The following is a 24130-nucleotide window of genomic DNA, read 5'->3' as shown; positions in this document are numbered from 1 at the left end:
AGCATTTTCTTTCTTTAAGTACCCACAGTTGAAGTTCAGAGAGTGATAGTTCTTTGTCCTCATTTGTTCTCAGCCTCCAACAGACCAACATTTAGTTTTGAGTGTCTTCGCAGAAGAAGTAGTCAGGATGACGCTCCTCCCTCGCCAACCTGCACAGCTCTTCCACTACACCTGGTGCAGCAACAGGTACACACACACACACACACACACACACACACACACACACACACACACCTTTTTCTGTTTAAGAATATTGTGATGAATAAATACACAGTATTGTCACAAAGTGGTAGACATAACCCCAAAATGTCATTCATAATTGATTGAACCTCAGGTGATGGCGGTGGCCGGTCTCGATGCCAGCAGAATTCATCGCCTGTCTCCCACACGGTCGCTTCGCTCCTGGGTCACGCCTCCTGCTTCACCCATCAGCCGTGACTGCTCACCCTGCTACACACCACTCATACAGGTCTGGTTTACTGTGTGCTAAAAGACCACGTTAAGATAAACCACGAGTCGTCTAGCGATTCTCCGAGATTCGGAAAATGTTGCCTAAGATGTCAAAGTAAAGACTAACGTCAGACAGCATTCACTCTCTTGATATTATGTCTGAGATGTGAATGTAAACGTTTCACCTTGATCCCACCGCTTTATTTGAGACGCATCTCAATCAGTGTCTTGTGACAAAACACGTATTCTAAAAATGTAAACCTGTGTGTGTGTCATGTGTACTCAGGTGGACTGGCGCAGTCCTGGCAGCGTTAGCAGCATCCCCGGAGCAGTGAAGAGGAGTTCGTGGTATACAGACAGCCTGGACGGTCCTCCCAGCCGCAGCCACTCTCCGTCGCGTCTGCAGTTACCTGCTGAGAGCTGCTCACGCTTCCTGCAGAAGAGAGGCAGCGCCAACAGTGTGGTGGAGGCTGTGAGTATATTTTTTTGTGAACTAGAGCAGGGATGCAAAGACGACTTTCAGTATCAAAGACGCTTTTGACAATTGTTTGATTGATTGTTTAATCTATGAAATGTCAAAAATAATGACCAACGCCCAGCTATCAACATTTTATTTTAACATTCCTTAGCATTGATGTGAAGCCAAAAAAACCCAAAATATTACGTGCATGATGATATTAAACCAGAGAGCAACAAGCTAATGTGAGCACAAACTGTCACCACATTAGAAAACTGACTTGTGTTTCTCCTGTCATCCTCAGGTCCTGATCTCTGAGGGTCTGGGGAAATTTGCCAGGGACCCCAACTTTGTGTCAGCGACCACACACGAAATCGCAGACGCCTGTGAGATGACCATCGATGAGATGGAGAGCGCTGCCAGTAACCTGCTGAACGGGAGCATGGGTAACGGCAGCACCGGGGGACCAGGGAGCGCCAGCTCAGACCCACATGCCAACGCGCATCTTAGAGACAGCAGTATACGCGACTACAGCGACGAGGAGCCGTACGTGGCTGTGAAATGCGAGGAGGACCTAACAGACGAGATGATATGCATCACGTCGCTATAGCAGCGGCTCACATGGGATTATTTAGGTTTTTTCAATTTAATTTCTACTACTGTTCCACAGTGGGGGGATGTCTCTGTTCAGCAGCGTCCTGCAATAGACAGAAGATGTCAAACATGGATGGATAAGAGAACAAAGTGCCTTGTTTTCTCTTTCTGTGGAGTGGAGAATGGAAACATGGGAGAGTTGAGAGAAACAGATGGCTTCTTGAAAGAGCTGAGATATATTCAAACCAGAGGGAATCAGTCCACTCGCCAGCTGCCTGTCATTTAGCAGGAATTCAGGGTACAGCTGAATAATCTGCCAGCCTTGCACAGCCAGCCCAGAGCTCGTCCTCTTCAGGATATTTTTATTGTTTGTGCAATGTACTGCAACACTTTGTTTTCAAAATGAAATAGCAACATTGATGGCTTTAATTTGAGCATGTTTGCATCCATATTGAGTGAACATTGTCGGGATTGTGGGCCTTTCATTCTTCTACTGCACTGCCCTAAAATCACGTGACTTGTTCACTCAATATGAAGAGCCAATAAAACAGAAAACATGTCACCTTTTAAACTCATTGATAAGTGACTGAAAGAGTAAAGCTGGCTTTGCAAAGCTGCATTTGTACTGCTGCAAAATGTTTTTGGCTTTCCAACAACTCCCTGTTGAGTTTCACGTCATGTATATATAATGTGTGATTTTAACCTTCAGAGGTCATGAGACACTGGTTCTTTACATTACATTTTGGCCTCCATGACTCAAATAACAACACATTATTTTTTTGTAAATTTATTTCAGCTAATCTCAGTGCAGCGTTACGGTCACGCTGATCTGGGTTCAGGGTTAAACGTCGCTTGTCTCAGTACTTGACTTGAAAAGGAAATCACATATCAACGAAAAAGACTTTGTCCTCAGGCATATCCTTCTCTTTAACGTGCACACTGGTATGACACACAGAAACATATCTCACAGTGTGTTTCTGTGTGTCACATCATCCTTCCCCTTAACTAAATTTACAGCCATTTTACTGACTCGATTACTTTAAACACCCTGAAAATAAAGGAAAATTTAGGATTGTAGTACAGTGTCACACTTGTTTTCATAGTGATTATCAAAGCCCCTTCATTACTGTGAGGAGAGTCCATTTCATTGTTACAGACTCACTCACAATATGCAAAGATTCACTTCACTCAGACCTGCTTTAGACTAAAAGAAGTTATGAAGACAAGACAAAATGCTTGGTTTTAAATTAGTCAGCAAAATGAGACAACAAAAAGGAACCAGACTCCTGCCTGATTGTGCAAGCACTATCTTAACAAGACTAATATGATCATCTGACATCATTCCCAAGTCATGCGCGGCTTTGCTTCCAGGCTATTTGAGTACCTGTAAATACCTGATCACCACATTTAATTGGTTTCACCTGCCAAGCAGCAAAAAAAAAAAACTAACTGGAATTTATCTTCAGGCATCTGAACGCTTGTTTCATCACAAGTCTTGTTAGGTAGATAGATCTGTGACACATAGATGTGATATTTGCTGTTTGTCACCGTCCACATGTTGTATATATAAAATGCCACAACAGGAAAAGGAAACTGTCATATTATTTGTGTTTTTGGAATGAAATGATGGATGTCAGCTGTTGCCTCTTGTTTAAAGGCTGCTGCCTGTGAAAGTACAACTACACAACCTAGAAACACTACAGAGCAGCAACATTTCTCACCAGCTGCTCTTCACCTTTGCTCTGCCGCTAGCCGGTGTTCGTCTACCACTGCCAACTGTAATAATGTCTTCAGGTCAACTTTTACAAACCAACACTGGATCAAGGCGGGGCAATCTTTCTTTATCTTTTTCTTTCCTCCATCAAAGTACAGTTGTCAGGGCAACATGTTTGATCTGTGCAATCAAAGGGCTCCTTCAAATATAAAACCAAAACAAGTAGTGCATTTACACGCACATCAATCTTCAAATATTATTCCAGATACGTCGATTTTATTCCGTTTTTAAGTTGCTGTTGTTGTTGAAGAGTACACTGTTTATTGTGTACAATCATGACAATGGGTTGATGCCAATATTAAAAAGTTATTGATTTTTGTTGGGTACAATTAATAATGAATATGTGGAGGTTAATTAAACCTGAGCTGGTATCTGGAATACTCTTAGTATGTACTGTAAATGCACTCATTCCTTTCTCATATGTATATATATATATATATATATATATATATATATATATTTATATATGTATGTATGTATGTATGTATATATATACATACACACATATATATATATATGTATATATACAAGTTTTAGTGGCCATTACAACTGATAAATATGACTCATGCATTTTCTAACCGCATGTAAATCTTGTTTAACTACGAACTTTTGACAAATTTGAATTCTTACCTCTGTAACTTTTGGGGTGTGTAGGTTCACGAGTCAGGAAAACCTTGGCAAAATGCTGCATTTGCACAAAATGGAGAAAGAAAGATATTTAAAGTCGTAATAATGTAAATACCAGTCTGCGGTGATTGATGGGAATTAAAATTCTGAGTTCTGATTGGTTAACACGTCCAAAAACTGTGTGATTGACTGTAAATGTGTAGCAGCAAAATGTGACATCAGAAAATTACCTCTTTAAAATCTCTTAATTTTGTGTGAATACAGCCAGAGCTTCTATTTTACTGTTTTGGATTGTACTGACTTTGAAATACATATTTTAGAGTAATTAAGAGAAGCCATATTACACACATGCTGTACGCAGAAATCTGTATATTTGCCACAGGTGATGAGAACGCAGGGCTGCAGCGTCTCGCACAGACAAATAGACACTCTGGTTGTTGTGGGGATCAAACCTGTGTTGGTTTCCCTGATGGGAGAAACTGATAGTAATTACTAAATCAAACCCATTTTTTAATTAAAAATGAATAAGTCATTCAGTGTCATCACTGATTGGATTTAATAAATCAGAATTGATCGGCCAACAGTGCACGACATTGCGTGGTCCAAGTCATTAAAACCAAACCTTTTGGCTCACAAAATGTCAGAAACTCAGTGACAGCCGACAACATCAGAAAAAATCACCTGCTTATTCACAGTACGAATTTCCAAATGCATCCAAATTTAGACTTTCATCAAATGAAGAGAAACCAACTCAAAACTTTGTTGTGCAACTGACAGCTTTATTTTTTGTACTGTTCCACTGCTTTACAGATGTCTATAAAACTGACAATGTGTACAATCTGTACAGTGTTTGTAAAAAGTGAGTGATAAAGATTTCTGCTTTCTACCCATTTGTTGTATGGAAATTTAAAAAAAATAGCTCTATCCACTTTGTAGCAGAAGTACTAGTACCTTATAGATTTTGTACCGCTGGGAAACAAAAACCCCGTTTTGTACATTTGAATTCTTGACAATGAACCTGCTGAGGATTTTTGTAAGGACCACTGAATAAAGTCACGAGGACAAGGTCAGGACGGCTTCTAGTGTTTGTTTACAATCAGTACAAGAAAACATCAAAACATGCAAACATAAAACATGCAAGATTTTTCATAAACATTTTCCCTTTATGATCCACGAGTTACTCCTTCATTAAGACACTAATGATTTAAACATTGGAGTAGTATTGTACAACGCTGCGTATAATGTAAACAACAATTTTCACTGTCATGAAGATACTTCATAGAGTAGTGCAAAGCTACGTAAGACACAATCATGTTTCGTTCTAGCACCTAGCAGCATTACAGCTGATAATAAAGTGAATTTAAATTGGGATCATCAGTGAATTCTAAAATATACTCAACATAAACATGCTATGAGTCTTGGCTGGACTGAACGAACACACCTTATCAGTTATTACGGTACACACACACAGTAACTCACTGATATCAGGACTGAATGATCACACAGGCACAGATGGTGTTATCTGATTGGTTATACCCATTCATCCTCAATGGCTTCTTTGGAAACATCCATGATACATTCAACACGAGTAGAATTAACTTCTTTTTTTTTTTTTTGTAGTTTCTAGAACTTCAGAGTATTTTAAGATCTGCACGAGCCAGATACACTGAGCTGTAATTTGCATGTATTGCTCCTGAGATGAAACAGCTACCAGACTGGCCTGAACCAGAGGGAAACTAAAAGCTGTGAGCTGTGATAACGTAGGCAGGTTGCTGTTGATGCTGCGCTCAGTTCCATATTAGCTTCATCTGTATGACTATTTGTACATGCGCACAATATTCCGGTTTTTCCCTTATTGCGAAAAGGACAATATTCCAACTAAGCTCTTTACATGACCAATGAAATGAATGTTCCACTATTATTCCTGTTTACGTGCAGCTGTGTATACTGTGATTAATGTGCCCTAACGTATCGTTAATCAAACCAAAACATGGAAAAGTGAAACAGCCTGAGCTGCTTATGCCAGTTTGCTTTTTTGCATAACAACAGGATTTGTTCAAAGACTCCTAACAGTGGTTAGACCGTGCAGTCTCCCTCCCCACCTTCTTGAAAATGTCTGGGTTGTGGCATTCCCCTATTGCCAAAAACCTGTAAATACTTACTGTAAGTCTTTCATAACAACTGATCTCACAGACAAAACAACAGACGCTGCTGAGGCTGTTTAGGTAAACAGTCTGCAGGTTGCTGATAAACAGACAACAAGAGTAATGATCACTTTCGTAAGACTTTGGCTCTCGACTGCAGCTGTGAACTAAATTTGATGGACAGCCTATGATGGCTGACGAGAACAAAGCGGGATTAAAAAAACATACTTTCCAAGTCAATACTTGTCCCATTCGTTGTGTTGTGACAGGCATAAAAAAACTTTCCATTGTGAAACTAAAGACCCATTTTGTAATGGTTAATGTGCTGTGGAATCTAATCTGAAACCTTGCCATGGTTCACCTCAGAGTGGGTATGAAATGTAATCTAACCACTGTTAGTTTAATGGGAAGGAGGGTTTAAGGCTTTGCTTTCATTTTTATAAGGCTTATGAAGATGTGTACTTTCTAAGACACATATGCCAACATGTCAGAGTTGATGTATTGTCCTTGGTCAACAAGGTGAGGCCAGGCAAATATATATATACTGTAATTGCGCAGCATTTTTCCTAGCAACTATGTTGGACCATAGTGGAGCACCAGCACACAGCTGACATTTTCTACATCAGAGCAATGATGCAGGGGAAGTGTTCATCACATTAGCTTTACAGGAATACTGCACCCACAAAATAAACGTGTATATCAATCAGTCATGTGGTCTTACCTTGAATTCATGAAGAAAACATTGTTTAGACTGCCACTTACAAACTCTCTCGCAACTTGTGCAGTATATTCAGTATACGAACACATTTTAAATTTAGTCCCCAATCAATCCTCAAATCAATATGTTCGCCGCTTTCTGTGGAGGCATGCGAGAAAAACATTTTCTTCATGAATTCAAGGTAACACGGCATGACTAGCTGATTTACAACTGGTCATTTTGTGGTGAAGATTAGTAAAGACGTGTAATTTGGAATGGAAAATTAGACCAAAAACCATCACTGAAAAAATAATGAAGTGACAGAGACTTTCCTAATCCTACATTTTACGTGTAAACCCTATATTTGGCCTTGGATTACGATAGCATAGATAGCCCTTCATATTTACAGTAAACCTAAACATCTAACACTGATATTAGCTTTTATGTGCAAATCAGGTGCGTTGAAGAGACAACACACACATTATTCATTCATCAGAACCTCTTCACTGCTGTTGTTGTCTAATGATGGAATATGTGGTGAACTGTTTACCCTTTACTCGTTCTCTCAGTTCATCTCTGCGTATCAAGTGTTGGCGGTTGGTACACGGGAACCCCGGCGTCGACGAGAGGAGGGCGACCTCTGATGATGTCAGCAGCCTTCTCTGCAATCATGATGGTGGGAGCATTCAGGTTGCCGCTGACAACGCTGGGCATGATGGAGGCGTCGACCACGCGCAAGCGCTCCAGACCCAGAACACGCGTGTTCGAGTCAACGACCGCCATCGGGTCGGATGGCGAGCCCATCTTGCAGGTGCAGGACGGGTGGTAGGCACTGTCAGCTTTTCGCCGGACAAAAGCGTCGATGTCGGCGTCGGATTGGACCTGAGGACCGGGCTGAACTTCGGGACCACGGAACGGGTCGAAGGCCTTCTGGGCAAATATCTCTCTGGAGAGTTTGACACACTCCCTGAACTCCCACACGTCAATATCTGAGAGGAGAATAAAATCAAATTATCATCGTTTAAATCAACTCCAGGCTCCTACTCAAAGTTGTTTTCCACATTGCTGAGATACACTTGACACTAACAGATAATGAATATGAGTACAAACCTCTCACATTACTACCATCCTTATAAATGAAAGCTCAGCCTTCAGCGGAAGGGTCAAAGCAAATTATCAAGCAAAGTACGTCCAGAAATAAACATGTCTCATAGAAAGCATGTCTTGTCAGAAAACAGAAATGATAAATGCCTTTGATAATTTTGGTACTTGACAGTTCAGTGACTGAATCTTACCAGTGGAGAGATAGTTTGGCTGGAGAATTGGGTGATCCAAAGGGTTGGCGCTCTTCAGCTTCATCCAGCCGATACTGGTGCTTCTCATTGGTCCAACATGAACCTACAACACAAACAGAAACGGTCACCTCTGTGTTATATATTGTAACTCTGTTAGACTTCCCTCTCGGCATAGTGACGATGAGGACATCCATACCTAATGCAGCACATACTTTAAAGGAACAGCTCAGCCCAAAATCAAAAATACAGACTTTTCCTCTTACCTGTAATGCTAATTATCAATCTAGATTATTTTAGTGTGAGTTGCCGAATGTTGGATATATCGGCCGTAGAGATGTCTCTCTTCTCTCCAATATAATGGAACTAGATGGTGCTCAGCTTGTGGTGCTCAAAGGGCCAAAAAAAAATTTAAAAACCTTAACAGCAATGTCTCTTTCTAGAAATCATGACCCGGTTACTCCACAGACCTTGCTGTGAGCAGTTTCATGTAGGAACTATTTTCTTTCTACAGAACTCCACTCGCTAACCATATCACTGCGCAGAAGGAAGTGTGCATCTACTGCTACCTCAGCTAGCAACACTGAGCTATCTAATGTTACAGCTCAGCTGAGGAGGACACCATTAATATTTACATCTCACATCACAAGCACAAGCCTCTCTACCATGAGCAGTGTTGGGAACGTTACTTTAAAAAAGTAATTAGTTAAAGTTACTAGTTACTTTCCCCAAAAAGTAACTGAGTTAGTAACTGAGTTACTGCACTGTAAAAGTAATTAATTACCTGGAAAAGTAACTATAGCGTTACTTTTTTTTTTATAAAATGCTCAAATATGTCAAATTGCTTGGACAGCCCCCCTTGATGGAACTGTATGTAATGAAACTCAACACTGAATCTGAAATGAAATTGACACTTAATAGAATGAATCATTATTATAAAACACTGTACACTTATCTACACTACACTGCACTGTTGTGCGTGTGTGTGTGTGTGTGTGTGTGTGTGTGTGTGTGTGTGCGTGTGTGTGTGTGTGTGCGCGTGTGTAAGAACAGCCATTAATTGCGCAATTTAAATGTGAAAAGTCTCATTGACTGACCATCAGCTGTGTGTCTGCGGAGGTGGAGAGGGGCGGAGGGAGCGCGGCTGTGGAAACATCCTGATGTCCGAGATACTATCATGCGTTTGAATAACTTATTAGACGGATATAGAGAGAGAAAGGCGACATTTAGAGAGCAAGCCCAAATAAGCAACTCCACTTTGGAAACAAGCCCAAAAAACCGCAACCGAGCTGCAGCCCTCTCCCTGCCTACAGGGCTGTCCCTATGAGGAAATAATCGCCCCGCGTTGAATATGCAAAATGGGGTCAAACCCCCAGCGGCTAATAGGTGCCCCGCGACTGTATGCCACCGGCGACTATTTGGAAATATAGCCTACGGTATGTGACAATAATCATATGTGTATAATAACAGTAGAAGTGTGACTAATGATAACAGCAAGCAGCAGGAGGCATCTAGCAGGACCACGGCAGCTCTTGTAGGCTGAAATCAAGACGATCACATTAACCAGTGCGCAATCATCAGACTTGACAATTATCACGGGAAAACAATCTTTGTTATATCGAGATAACGAAATAATAAGTCGTTATCACGAGATAACGGTGCACACAAAAATAATAAAAAAAATACATGGCCGTTCTCGTATTCCGTACTGGACAGCTATGTTGTCAATGTAATAATACATCGCTTATGCCCAGGTATTGAATCAAATGTGTTTTAAGACATTTTTGCTTAGTTCATCTTATTGTCTATTTGTCTCATTGTGTTTCATGGACACGGCGATGTGAATAGTGCTGTTTCAGCTCATTTCTGCTCACTTTTGAGGACTTCCGGGTCTGTTTTCCTCTGCTGAATGAAACCATGGTGACACGAAATGCGGGTACCTTATTGGTGTAGCGCGATCACGTGACGGCCGTGCCACCACTCGCGTACCAAATCTCATTACGCTCAGGCGGAACTGATCAATACGCTCAGACGGAACAAGTGCCAAATTACGACCCCGATCACAGGACTCTTGCGGGGTTATGAGCTACGAACTCCCGCTGATTAGCTGAACATGTATCGATCTTTTTTATGAAGTAAAGATCGTGTAGTCCCCAGATGTCGGAACGAGATGAAACGGTAACTGTGTTCACCTTACGGCCTATGACCACCTGTAACGTTTTGTAGCTAGAAAAAACGTCATTTAACTCCTACCTAACAACATAAACAGTGACCTACGATTAAATGCAGCGAAAATGAGGACTGGTAATGATAATTATGTGTTGGTATTGAGTGGCAGAAGTTAAGAAATGTGCCACATATCTTGGTTTAAGCCAGGTACTTACACCATATCACCCACTCTGGAGGGCAGCGCATTACTCTGTGCAGATAGAGCGCTCAGAGCCCGAGTCGGGGAAAGGTGGGAGAGATGGGGTGGATCAAACCTTTTTTTTTTTTTTTTTGAGGCAAAAATGGGCTAGAAACGCCTATGCCACAAGCCGAGTGCCACCTAGTTCCATTATATTTGCAAGAAGGCAGACATCTCTATGGCCAATATCTCCAACACTCTGCAACTCTCAACAAAACAATCTAGACTGACAAGCAGCACTACAGGCAAGAGCAAAAATATGTAATTTTGACTTTGGGGTGAACTGTTCCTTTAATCCTTATTTGCATGCTGAAAACTCCTCCGTTGCATCAGAAGCAGCCACAAATCTAAATGAGAGTTTCCTCAAAAAATGTAATCACAGAATACTCCAGAACTCAGACACTGTTATTTTCTGCTAAGTGCTAATAAAAAGTGGTGCAAGTTAAGCAGTCACTGTTTTTGACTGTGCCTGCCTTCAGGTAAACTTTCGAAACAACTGGTTTACTGCCTTACCCATTATGCCATCTCAAAAGTTGCTGCATTTTATGGCTCCTGTGCTCTTGAACTCATGAAACAAATCCGCCCATTGTTTGAGCACAATTGACCCAAAGCATTCTGCAGCACTTCCAAAGAAGTGTCATCTTAGGATGTACAAACCATTTCACTCTCACATAGCATGTACACTTCCCCGGAAATGAGACTTTAAATAATGACGCTGCCTCTCAGGAAATTTCTTGGAGGCTCCTGTTTATTATATGTTTTCCAAAGAATGACACGTGTGACTCTTTAAACACCTCCTTGTGCCCTCTGTAAAGATCTTAGTTGGTCATGACTAATGGTGTAATTTTCAGGGTGTGAAATGTCAGTATACATCACTTCAGTGGTGGCTCCTGCCAAATTTCTCAGGGGGGGGCAATTGTTTTGATGATGGCTGAGGTGACCCGTTCAATGGGTACATTTGAATTAATTTGGCTCTACAATGACTGAACAATCCACTGTGGTCATCAACAGACTACTTTTCATCAGTTTGCCCACATAAATACCTCTGAATGTAAAAAGTGACCTGTTTTACAATTAATCAAATAAAACTAAGTAAGGTATTCACTGAGTCACTGTCAGTCTTAATCGGAAAACATTTTATTATAGCTAAGTGGAAATTCATTTTGTGTTCTGATTAAATGCAGGCATACCCTACAACTTAATACAATGCACATCACATAGGATCACTGCTCTTTGACCTGACCTGAATGTTTTTTGTTGTTGTTTTTCAGTTTCAGTTATATATTAGGGGGCATTTTGGGCATTGGGGAACGTGTCCCCCTCAATGTATATGGTGACGACGGCCCTGTCAGCATGCATAATTAGGCTGCAGTTGTCTGGGTGCGCAAAGGTAAAGTGTGCTAGTCTTGTCATACAAAGTTTGATGGAGTGTCAACTGGACAATATGGAGATATTTGCATCTTGAAAGCTGGACTACAAATGTGGATAGACAGGGAGAAACACACACAAGCCTAAGACGTGGTAAGATACGATATTCCTTACTATAAGAAGTGACTGATAACAAGATCTGTATAATGGGCTGTAAAGAAATTCGTCAGGTTTTTATTTTGTAGACACTTGATCTGTATTTATAGTGTGATGGGATGACAGCACAATGATGTGTGTGATCACTGGAAAGCTCTGGTCCTGCGCTCCAGTTCCGCTGTTTCACATGATGTGTGGCTTCTCGCTAATGGTCACAGAGAATATCCATAGAGAAGAAAGGGTGTGAATTTGGACGCACTATGCGTCGTTACTTTATAACCTATATGGTTAAAAAGCCTCTTGAATCAGCTGGAAACGTTAGTCATGTTGATCTTGGATGTGACCGCTGCGCAGTGGCGCTGCCTCATGTGATGTCGGAATAATCGGAAAAATGAGTTTCCGACTGTAAAGCAATATTTCAGTGGAAACGGTTGACGACGTGTTTTTTAAACATTTTGAGTGATAAAATACAATATCTTCTTTGTAATGTCCATGATGTCTCCACATTAGGACTTAAACGCTCATGAACACACAATGAAGTAAGAACGACTTCCCAACTTGGGAAATCGGACCATCTGAGGAGCACATGAATGATACTTGGTGGTTTACGTATGACGAAACACGTTGGGGCAAGCCCTCCCGGAACCCATAGAGATTGCATTGGAGTGCCTGCATTTAGAAAAAAAAGAATTTTACATGGAAGTCTATGAGAGTGAGTCGGGGCGATTTCCAGCCAGGCTGATATCGCCCCAAAGGGCCGGAACGTGACTTCACACTGCCTCTGATTGGATATCCAGAGGCAGGATGAGCTGTTTCAAGTGAAAATGATCAGAATAATTAATATATTGTGTGTATATATGACAATAATGATGATGATAATCACACATTTATTATCATCATCTTTCTTTTCTTTTGTGGCTCAAGGAGGGGCGGCGCCCTATCGCCCTCCATTGGCCAGCCGCCCCTGCATCACTTTATGGTTTGGAATTTTCTGTGACACAGTGTTGACAAATAGCAAAAAGCCACAACAAACTCACACACAGGCACGCATCCCCCTGTGTAGTAAGATTAAACCATACTCATACATCCTGTAACCTGCCATGCATGCACGCACACACAAACACACACACACCCATGTGATGTCAAACCCAAACAACTTGTGTATCAATACTCAAACCTCCATCACAACTTCCACCCACATAAAAAAACACACCTGATATGCCTCAATCTTGGAAGCAACTCGTCCGTGGTCGATAACCTGCGAGGGCAGGAAGTGAAACTGAATGTCGGGATGTGTGACATGTGGCCGACTGCGAATGAACCCTCCACTCTCCAAGTGGGCTGTTGCTCCGTAACCTGGGGGACAGGTGTCATTAGTAGAGAGAAGATGGTGTGACACGGTGTCATCAGGCAGGCAGTGTCTGTCTTGTGTAACTCATACACAGATTACACATACTTCACACACACACACACACACACACACACACACACACACACACACACTCTTGTATTGGCAAAATGTGTGTTGTGATATTTCAATCTCTGTCTTGTCTTGTCTGCTGGTGTATCTGATGAGTTGCCAGTGGGGTGTCATAGGTCATGTCATTAGTTTGTGTTAGTGATCGTGAAATCAAGCCTGGCCTGGGCAGCATTTTCTGCCATGATCACTTGTACCGAGCCCACCCACTAGCCCACAGTCCATCATCTGTGCCAGTTACCATCCAAATCTACCAAATGCTTTGTGAGTCCTGATTAAGAAAGCTCTATAAAAAAGATCCCATCAAATACTGTAAACAGTTGGCTCTCTGCCCTGTATAATAACTGTGGATTAAGACATACCCGCCTGCAGACTTTCAAAAGAACCAGCGCTGCAGGTCGGCACACCCTGCGAACAAGTCGGTAGATTTAATTTACTTTCGACTGGTAACATTAGCAGTGACCAACTTGAAGCTTTCCTTGATTCTGGTTGGTTATTCTTTTGTTCTTGCATTCATCAAACTCCATTAACTCTATGTTTTAAGACACTGAATTTATATAAACCCATGCGTGTGATAAAAGGCATTGATTAAGGGAGTTTTACTTGAAGTTCAGTGATATAAACCCACAGAAATTCACTATTTTTGTACATTTGGGAGAACATGTGTGTTGCCATATGCATATATGGGTGCCTTTTAGCCCTTTGCCATACAGATGTGCTGACTGGTATGGATCGACTGGGTATGACTTGACATGTCAGCTCAGTGCCAATCTGGAAATCCATCAGTAAAAAAAAAAACAAAAACAAAAAAACAAAAAACAAAAAAAAAACAAAAAAAAAACCCAACTTTTTTTTTCTCCTTCCTACAATGTAAAGTGCAGAATCTGTCTTGAGAGATTAGCTCAGTGCTGACATGCAGGAATTTGCATTTCCAAACCACGCAGCTGCCTGATTAAAGGTGTATCTGATGGCACACTCGTCTTAAATCCTCTTAAACACCATTTACCACTGCACTGTGCAGTGGTTGTTGGTAGCCAGCTGCTTGTCATCATGGGTTTTCAGGTTGTTGATAGGATACTGCTTGGCATCTTTTGTTTGAAAAATAGAGACACAATGACAAAATGGATCTAGATGAAGAGGAGGAAGCTAAGTTGACACTGAACTATCCCTGTATGATGAAGAAGCCCATCCAATATTTTAGCAACCCGCTTGGAGGTGGTTGAGCATATTCTAATCTCTAATATCTCTCTTGATAGGGTCCATCCAGGGTGTGACTCAAGAGCAGCTCAAGATGTTTAAACTGATAATGGAAATGCAAATGGTATGACTCAGGATGGCCAGAGGTGCCAATGGAAAAGTTTTATTTGGTTACCGGTGAACATTGTGAGCCACTCCAGGCCTATCTTGACCATGTGGAAAGGTTTCTGGGCCTTGTACAGGGTGATGGGCTGAGTGCACTGCTGCTGGACGTACAGCTCCAAATGATCCTGCAGGTTACTGCCAACACCTGAGAAACAACAGAGACAAGAGAGGACGACAAAGAGAGGCATGAATACCAGTCATTATAATACAATACAATCCAGGCCTGGTCTGTTTGAAAGAATGAAACAGGAGGAAATGAAGCAGTCAGTCAGTGCTTGACGTGTTTAAAGGGATACTTTGCTGATATTCAACCATGTCTGTGTCACCGTGGTGTAGTGGGAGTGTGTGCAGATTAACAGTGTGTGGCTCTCCCCTGTGGATGATGCAAAAGTTCTGCAACCTCACTGCTACACACTAGCTTTTTAAATGCCTACATGGTTTCAAAAAAAACTCTCTTGATGCACAACATGTACCTGGTAAGTGCTGAACTACAGGGATGCCGAGTTGTTTCAGGTCATCAGCTTTTCCTACCCCAGACAGCATGAGAAGCTGAGGGGAGTTGATGGCTCCGCCACTTAATATCACCTCTTTTTCTGCAAACGCCTGAAGAGAGACCAAAAGAACCGATGAGGGAATCATTGAGAGTCTACACCCATGCTAGCAGCTATGTGATCACCAGTAGGCACAGCAGTGCTAAGATAACAAGATTGTCACAAAACAAAAGATATCAACGTCATGGTGCCAACAGAAAAGGTCAGGAGATTGCCAAAGTCACAAGTATTCATACTCTGTACAACATTTTGACCCATCCATCCAATGGTTGTTGAGATATTTCAGTGTGAACCAAAATAATGGACTTACACACCAACATTGCCAGAGCAGCTAGTATTGCTATAAAAATCTACAAACAATAAGACGTGAGTAGTGGGTGAAAAGTTAATTAAAAGGTCTGATCGAAAAAGATCATCTAAACTTTGTGTTTCTTTTTGTATTTCATTAATATCACCTTTCACAACATAATTTGTCCATCCATCTTACCCGTTTCTTTTGTCCTTTCTGTGTGTATTCCACACCCACAGCGCGGTTGCCATCAAACAGGATCTTGGTAGTCAGGCAGCGCACCTCTGTCTTCAGGTTGGGTCGACCCAGGACAGGTCTCAGGTAGGCACTGGCTGTGCTCCACCTCTTTCCTGAACAGATTTGGGAAGTGGGATATCAACAATATTAAACAGCTGTTTCAGTAAACGTGTAAATACTGCATTGCAGTTACAAGTAGTCCTGTTTTGTTTTTTTTTGTTATAGTAGTTTCTTTTTCCTTTAACCTTTATAAATGGTCATGTCCATCCAGCCCAAGCCCTCCTGTTGATGTCCGTTCATGTCATCAGTGAAGGGATATCCCGCCTGCTGCCCTGCCTCAATAAAAGCTTTGTGAAGGGGATGGTTGGTCTTCCCTCTGGACACATGAAGAGGTCCGCTGCCTCCCCGGTACCTACAGCACACACAAGAAACACATATTTAATGTGTCACAGAGATGAGAGCAGGTCCATTAAAACTGCAACAATCTTTCAATGGAAATGATCAATAACGAAACTACATTAATCATGTTATTATCAGCAGGGCTATTCTTAGACAGCTGAGTACATACCTGTAGATATGAGATAACTCAGAGCATTTCCTTTCATTTACCTTTATGCCAACAGTCATCTTGTCAGAGGGTCTGAATACATAAAGCTGATAAGGTCTCCACAAAGGTTAAGTAACACAAATGTCCTGAGACACTTCAAGCTGCATCTACATATTTCTAAAATCTGTCAGATCAAAATCAATCCTCAGAACTGTTTAATATGAACCTTTGACACATAAAAACAGAACAATGTGAAAATGTGTTCACTGCCATATCAGCCAACTTCCAGTTCCTGCACGTAGATACTGCACCAGTGCAAAGCGAGCCAATTTAACAAAACAAGTCTTTTCATCACCAAGGTTAAAGTAACCTAATGCTAGATGGATGATGCAAATGTTAAACCTTTACATTTACTGTTTTTTAAAACAAAAACATGAAGTGTTTTGCACCTTAACAACTTCTGAATACTGATAACAACAATCAGGCTTGGCATATCAATGTGTTTGTCTTGTTGCTAAGCTTTAACACAAACAAGTAGACAAGATTTGGTGATGCGGTACTCGGTGAAAGCATTATGTAAATCTAAAACTGCAGGATAAGCTTCCCGAGGAATTCCAGTCTCTGATAAATTACACTATAAATCTGACTTCACTGTTTTTTATTGTAACACAGACGGACACGTGCATCAGTTCTGCCTGTCATATCTACTTCCTGGAATGATATATTTGTTTTAAGACCACACAAGTCTTTATCATTAACAAGCATGTTAATATCTGAGCTGAACATCTACCCTATCATTTGCATGTGCTTCCCCATTTCGCAGGTTCTTGTGCTAAAATTAGACTGGTGACGTACTTTATTTAACCTTTGATGTTTGCGTGGCTAGGTTCTGTGTGGTAAGATCTTCACTCTGCCACTGCACATTTACATTACATTACATAACATTTACTACCAGGATGCATTTTGAGGCCTGTTAAGCCAGTGGGACTGAAGCAGTAGCTTCAAATGATTTGATCAAGGGCCTCGGATTGAAAAAAAAAAAAAAAAGAGATGTCCTGGAGTTATTTTTGTGAGGTACCTGTTTTCTCCCAGCTCATGGCACTGAGCTTTCCTGAAGTAAGGCAGGCAGTGATCGTAGTCCCAGCCCTCTGCCCCCTCTCTCTGCCAGCGGTTGTAGTCCTCAGCATGTCCACGAATGTACACCATGGCGTTGAGTGAAGAGGACCCGCCCCAGACACGGCCCCTTGGCCAGTACATTACCCGGTTGTCCATGTGGGCCTGAGGTAATGTGTGGTAGTACCAGTTATACCTGAGGCGGAAAATGAAAAGAAATACAGCACAACGTCACAATGGAATAAATATCTGTGCCTTAGAATGAGCCGTTTATGTCTATATAGCGAGCGGGTCCTTGTCTATGGCTTCCGCCATGTTGTTCTACAGTAGCCCAGACAAAACACTGACTCTAGATTAGGGCATTCACATCTTCATGTCTAGTTTTCCTACATGCTCAGCACACAGGAGAAGTTTCAGTTCTGCAACCTCACTGCTTGATGTCACTAAATCCTACACACAGGACTTTTAATGGACTAAAATAACATAAAATCATATTTTTTTGCATTTCTTGAAACTAAGTAATAATTCTTGTTCTTCTACTATGACAGGACGGATTTCTTTTTTATGTTTGCAATAACTGTTAGTTGAGTAAACTGTATGACAGCATTTTGCAGTGTTTTCAAGAGGTGACATGCCAGTGGAAAAGCAGTGTCAGAAATTAGCAAGGGCCACGGGCCATTTGGCCCGCAATTTATCCAAGAATGCCCCCAGAAACCATGTTCTGGGGCCCAAAATTGCCCCCAAGTTTTCGAAACCTCTATACAGTGGTGGAAAAAAGTTTTCCAACACCCTTAAAATTTTACACAATCTCAAATATTATCATGAAATATTTGTGGAAAAATCTTTTTTGTGTTTCAAAATGTGTGGCTGCATTAGACAGATACAAACAAATACAAATTATATTTTTTTGTTTATTGTTTACAAGAAAAACTAACAAAACTAAATTCTTGACAGTTTCAATATGTCAGTTCTCAACATTGTCAGTATCAAAGTCAACAAATAACAGAGAATGTGTTCAAAACTGAACAAAAAATAAATAAACCATCACATCATCAAATTAATATTTAGTAGTCCTGCCATTGGCACGTAGTAGAGCTCTAATCCTGGCTGGCATGTTCCCCACGAGCCTTTCACACTGTTGAGGGGTAATCTTGTCCCATTCTTCTTGAATTACTGCTTTTAATTCTTCTAAATTCTTTGGTTTATGCTTTGAAACAGACCTTTTGATAATCCACCACAGATTTTCAATGGGGCTCATGTCCGGGGATTGAGCTGGCCACTCTAAGACCTGGATACTGTGCTCCTGCAGCCAAGTTCTACTGGCCTTGGATGTGTGGCAAGGGGCATTATCTTGTTGAAACATCCAGTTCTTACCTCGACGGAACAGTGCACGCGCAGAAGGGAGCATGTGGGTTTTGAGAATGGTACAATACTTGGTAGAGTTCAATGTGCCATCACAGACAGTGAGATGACCAACACCAGCAGCACTCATGCATCCCCAAACCATGACACTGCCTCCACCATGCTTGACAGTAGGTACTGTACATGCTGGAGATAATGCTTCGCCTGGCCTTCTGCGTACCCTCACATTAGTAGGAGGAAGATAAAGCTGGAAACTGGACTCATCTGACCACAAAATCTTCTTCCAATTCCTGGCTGTCCAGTTCTTGTGTGCCTAGGCCCAACGACGCCGGGCTAACCTCTGTCTCTCATTGATCAGGGCTTCTTGATAGCCTTGTAGGACCTTAAGCCATGATCTAAAAGTCAGCCACGTACAGTGCGGGTGGAACACTGGACACCAGTTTGGTTTGACCACTGCTGCTGAAGCTCCTGTGATGTCATTTGGCAGTTTTGCCTGCACATGCGGATCAGGATGCGGTCATTTCTTGCTGAAGAAACCCTTGGACGCCTAGATCTTGGTTTGTCTTCCAAGCTGTTGGTTCATCTGTATTTTTGCAGAGTGTATCCAACTGCTGAAGGACTGCATCTGCACTTCCTGGCTATCTGGCGGCAGCTGTACCCTTCCTGGCTGAGAATCTTTATCTTCAGGCGTGTTTCCTGCGTTAGGTTCCTTGTTTTAGCCATTTTTGTGTCTGAAGAACTTTCAAATGTGCTGGCTTTATGTAGACACGAAGCTTGGCAACAAAAATTGTGTCTTTTAATAAAAAGAACGACTTTCATCACTGGTACCAAAATGACCCAATACTCAAAATTTCTTATGTATTTTTATGGAACCATCAATTTTAAGTTTTTAATGGCTTTTTTAGGATTTATTTTAGGATTTATTTATTTATATTTTATTTTATTTTTTATTTATATTTTGTATTTTGGCTGTGACTGTACTAAAAGAAATTGCACTTGAAGACCTACGAGTGATTCTTAATGCAATATTTCACAAATGCATGGGGTGTCCGAAAACTTTTTTCCACCACTGTATGTATTTATATTTTTAACGGTATTACAATCTGACATTAAAGTATAATTTTATTTTCGTTAAATTAATTTACCATCACGTCTACAACTCATTTTCCAGACATAATCAACGAGATTGCACTGATTACGTGAGAGTAATCTGACAGAGAAGGGGAGGGGCCTTTGCTGTACCATAAGTATAAATTAACCATTTCTTGGGTGATCTGTGTCTACACAGTGACAAATTAATGAAAAATTAAGGTAGAATGAATGTTAAATTTTAAATTAACTTACTTCCAGGATTGCATCTAAGGAATTTATAGTAATTTGGCCTTTTTAACAGTAAAAGTAACTATAATGTGGTGAAACATTAGTACTGCTACCAGTAGATTAATGGTTAAATCATCACATTTAAACTGGTTGAATTATAAGAAATCTGAGTGATATTTTGCAACCATAACTTTATGTAACCCATTATTTGTTTCATTTATAATGGTTTCTACTGACGAGTGAAGACACTATCTTAGTTGGTTTTGCTTTTCATGTGCTTATTGTTAGAACATAATTACAATTTTTTGATGGCCCCCAAACATTTTGAAAATGCCCCCATTTTTTAGACCGTGGGGGCCAAAATTGCCCCCAAAATATTTTGTTAATTTCATACCCTGGAAAAGTCACGTGTAGTAAAGGCAAATTAAATAGTTTCACACATCAGCACCAAAACATTTCAAGTGTAATCATTTTGCTACTGTACTTGTCATCACAGAGGTTGTAGGTCAGCGCAGCCGGCATGTGGATCTTCCATGAGAGTCGTAAGTTGCCTAGCGTCATGTCCTTAGGCCCGGCCTCCAGCTGCAGCACAGACTCATGGGAATCCTCGCTGAGACGGTTGGCAAGGACGCAGCCCGCTGACCCTGCCCCAATAATGATATAACTGTAGGACGGCGTCTTCTGATTGGCTGTAGGTGATGATGAAGCATTCCAATGAGCAGAGGTGGCACTAAAGCATCTGTAGTGGTTGGAGAAGGAACAGGAATGGGACTGGCCCGTGTTTCTGGTCCTGGGGAGTAATTCTGGCAAACAGGTAAATGGGTACCTGCCATCCCTCAAAAATCTCCCTCGAGTCACAGTCACAATTCGTCGGGCTCCAATTTGGCCTGACGTGGCCAAAAACAACATCCTGGCCTAGGGAGGGTTTTCTTTATTCACTGTAAAACACAACAACAGGACACATTAGGATGCACCTGAGGGGGCAAGACGAAACGGAGACTCAAACTAGTGTATCTCACTGTCTCACTCATCATTGCATCAAGGCAGGGTGAGTCCCACACTGCATGACAAACTTATGAAAAAATGGAGAACATACAAACCACAGACACTCCTTAAAACAATGTGAAATTGAAATCCACATTCCACAATACACACGTAAGACAAAGATTCCTCTTCATTCACCTCTATTATTGCCATATACTGTATGTAAGTATATTGAGAAATGTCTTGATAAAATAATCCAAAGGAGATTACAGAGGTGAATTTTATGTGTGGTAATTTTCCCTTGTTTTCTGTGAGAAAATAAACACAAACACTAAGGAGCTGAAATCAACATCACCATTTTTACTCAACACTCCTTTTTTTAAACACGCAATTTCGTGATACCTCCACAGCTGTGCTTTTGACCGGTCATGCAATAAAACTCCAAGTCTGATCTGTCTGAGACCGAGACAAGACCAAGTAAAAATGTGGTTGAGAGCTTCAAAAAGTGGTTTTGAGACTGAGACTTATCTTGGGTGCTACAACATTGCTCATTTGTGTCCTGTCCTGAATATGCATTGTCGGTTACAGATAGGCTTTTGGCTGACATTTTTAGGGATGCACCGAATATTCGGTGACCGAATATATTCGACCTAATATTGCAAAAACCACACATTCGGTATTCGGTGGAATAAGTGAAAAGCAATGCCGAATAATAGCGGCGTGTTTTGATAACGCAATCAAACAGCGTGCGGTGACGGACGGAGTAAAATGTCGGCAGTGTGGCGACATTTTACTCTGTCCGTCACTGCACTCGCATTTGCGACTAAAAATAGTTTTGTTCGAGCAAAATAAATCATTCAGCAGGCTGTGTGAGTACAGATTTCAACCAGCAGCAGAAACGAAAGACGAATCCCGCCGGTTGTGGGTTGAACAGGGGTCACAGACACAGACAGGAACGTATTCCTGTCAAATACGGCGACCTATAGGCTTACTGGCGACAGAGAAGTCCGGCTCCAATAATGTCCTCTTCTTGGCGTCATGACTGCTCAAAAGTACCTGGACAGCCGAGCCGTGGCAGCACACAGGTATGTGGCGTGTCTGAGGAGAAACGAGCCGTTCACATTTCTCTCTTTGTGGCAGGTAACGGCCCACAAACCTCACCGCACTTTAGGGACTGTTCTTTACTTGTCTGGGGAGGAGGGTGGCTGGTTGATTTTTATTTTATTTATTTATTTTATTTTGATCCCCGCTATGTTAATCACTTATTGATGCTGTTTTTGAAGTATGAATATGTCAATATGTAATTTATTCCATTGAAATATCATTGATGCATTATAGAGATGTGATTTATCTTTTTATAAATGACAAAAGGCACATCTGCCTCATTTTTGCTGTGGTATCCTGATACTACTCAGAACCGTGATAATTTCACTAGTATTGTACCGTGGGTCCCAATTTTGATACCATAACAACACTAATCTCGTGGGGGTTCATCTGCAAAAACTAATGAAAAACTAAACAACGGTATTCGGTACTTGGTACTCGGCCAAGCGTTTAATTTTATTCAGCTTCGGCCAAAAATTTTCATTTTGGTGCATCCCTAGACATTTTATCAGTTTTTGGTACTTTAGCCAAACCTTGTCCTTCTCATAGTCTCCGCTTGTGATTGAACTGAAATTAAAAATTAAAAGTTACCTGCAGTTAAATGAACAACTGGGAATACCTGACCTGAGCCCTGGTTAAACGTCATGGCCCATTCACTGCTGCTGTAGAGAGAGGTTTATGTTTCACCTTTAATGTTTGACTGATCGAGTACCAAATGCTTACCTTGGGCAAATAGTCTCTTGTGTGTCTGGTTTCTGCTGCAGTCTCACTGATAATGCAGCCTGTTGATATGGCCCCAGTACCATACTGAGTCAGGTTAAAAAGGAAATCTGATAATTTTGTGCAGAGGAGCAACAGGAAAGTGTGTGTGTTTGAGAGAAAGTGTGTATCATGTCTATTATGTGGAAAAGGTTAAAGAGCAAGTGCTGCAATTTGATCTTGTTAATATTTTATTTTATGGCTCAAGTGTAGTCCTCTCATTCAGGTCAATGCAGCGGTAAATAGGTCAGGACTGTCATGGCAATAAAACCAGCAACTCACCAGCAGTTTCAACGGCAAGCTGAACTCAGCAAACAGCCTCATATGTCGTTAAATACCCTCTAAAAGACACCGACACATTTACAGGTGGGAAACAGCAGACTGTCTCCAAGTTTCACTGACTTATGTTTTAAGGGTGGACTAAATTAAAAGTTTATGACGAAAGGCCAATTTCGCAACCGTTAGCTTATCAGAGCAACGGTCTGGGTCTATAGGTCTGCTGCTGGACTTGGCTGCATCGTTGGACACATTTCTGCTCTATTAAAACACATTCAAACGCTTTAAGACACGTTTAAAGTGCATTTAATATTGTTAAAGGAGTTAAGCTGATGTTACAACGCGGCTGATACATGTTTCTGGAGTTTGTATCATTACGGTTACGTTTGTTGAGATTTACCGTTTACGTCGTGTGCAGTTTACAGCAGTGTATGGAGTTAACTAACGTTACCTTTACAAACTAACGTTCCGTTTAGTTCAAACCGAAGTGATGCTAGAGTCGTTGAACAGAAGTGAGTAGCTGAATTAAATCACAGAAAAAGGCGGAACTTACCTTTTTTGCTGGGGTCCTGCCAGGTTTCACTTTAAACGAGATGGTCAAACTAGCCCCAGGTTATTTTGCGCTTCGTGTATGTAGTAGGTATTACGGTAAGAGCGTGTGAGAGCTGATTTCAAAAGAAAAGCTACGGTCTGGTGAAGGTGAGGCACTTTAACATTCAACAAGTCAGTCTGTTGCTTACATGAATACATAAATAAGATGAAAACAAAAAACATGAATAATAT

The 24130-nt window shown here is 41.2% G+C and overlaps 2 protein-coding genes across 9 annotated transcripts in view; one reads left to right on the top strand and one right to left on the bottom strand.

Annotated features, from left to right (window-relative positions):
- The window catches only part of cacna1db (calcium channel, voltage-dependent, L type, alpha 1D subunit, b), a 109440-nt gene extending 106939 nt beyond the window's left edge, over window positions 1-2501 (top strand). For all 3 annotated transcript variants that reach the window (XM_049580158.1, XM_049580161.1, XM_049580159.1), the window contains 4 exons: window positions 74-186; window positions 335-469; window positions 737-922; window positions 1212-2501. In XM_049580158.1, coding sequence (XP_049436115.1) covers window positions 74-186; window positions 335-469; window positions 737-922; window positions 1212-1517 — 740 coding nt within the window. In that variant the 3' untranslated portion in view covers window positions 1518-2501. The remainder of the gene's footprint in view (window positions 1-73; window positions 187-334; window positions 470-736; window positions 923-1211) is intronic.
- Window positions 817-23970, bottom strand: chdh (choline dehydrogenase). 6 transcript variants are annotated; one of them, XR_007449608.1, is made up of 12 exons: window positions 23901-23970; window positions 20709-21162; window positions 17508-17738; window positions 16128-16294; window positions 15844-15995; window positions 15279-15408; window positions 14816-14950; window positions 13180-13322; window positions 8039-8141; window positions 7294-7732; window positions 3906-3960; window positions 817-883 (listed from the first exon to the last, which is right to left on the bottom strand). XR_007449608.1 is itself a non-coding variant. In XM_049580166.1 (11 exons), exons 2-11 carry the CDS (start codon window positions 21131-21133, stop codon window positions 7314-7316), a joined length of 1818 nt encoding a protein of 605 aa, XP_049436123.1. In that variant the 5' UTR covers window positions 21134-21162; window positions 23901-23970; the 3' UTR covers window positions 5987-7313. The 6 variants fall into 6 exon arrangements, 5 of the variants coding, with proteins under 5 accessions (XP_049436123.1, XP_049436122.1, XP_049436119.1 ...); XM_049580166.1 differs by lacking the exons at window positions 817-883; window positions 3906-3960 and having other exon boundaries at window positions 5987-7732; window positions 20709-20963; window positions 21051-21162; XM_049580165.1 differs by lacking the exons at window positions 817-883; window positions 3906-3960; window positions 23901-23970 and adding an exon at window positions 23036-23246 and having other exon boundaries at window positions 5987-7732; window positions 20709-20963; window positions 21051-21162.
- Between the last annotated feature and the right edge of the window lie 160 nt (window positions 23971-24130).

The sequence above is a fragment of the Epinephelus fuscoguttatus genome, linkage group LG7 (genome assembly GCF_011397635.1).
Source record: "Epinephelus fuscoguttatus linkage group LG7, E.fuscoguttatus.final_Chr_v1".
Classification (NCBI taxonomy): Eukaryota; Metazoa; Chordata; class Actinopteri; order Perciformes; family Serranidae; genus Epinephelus; species Epinephelus fuscoguttatus.
This window is presented reverse-complemented; position numbering and strand designations above follow the sequence as displayed.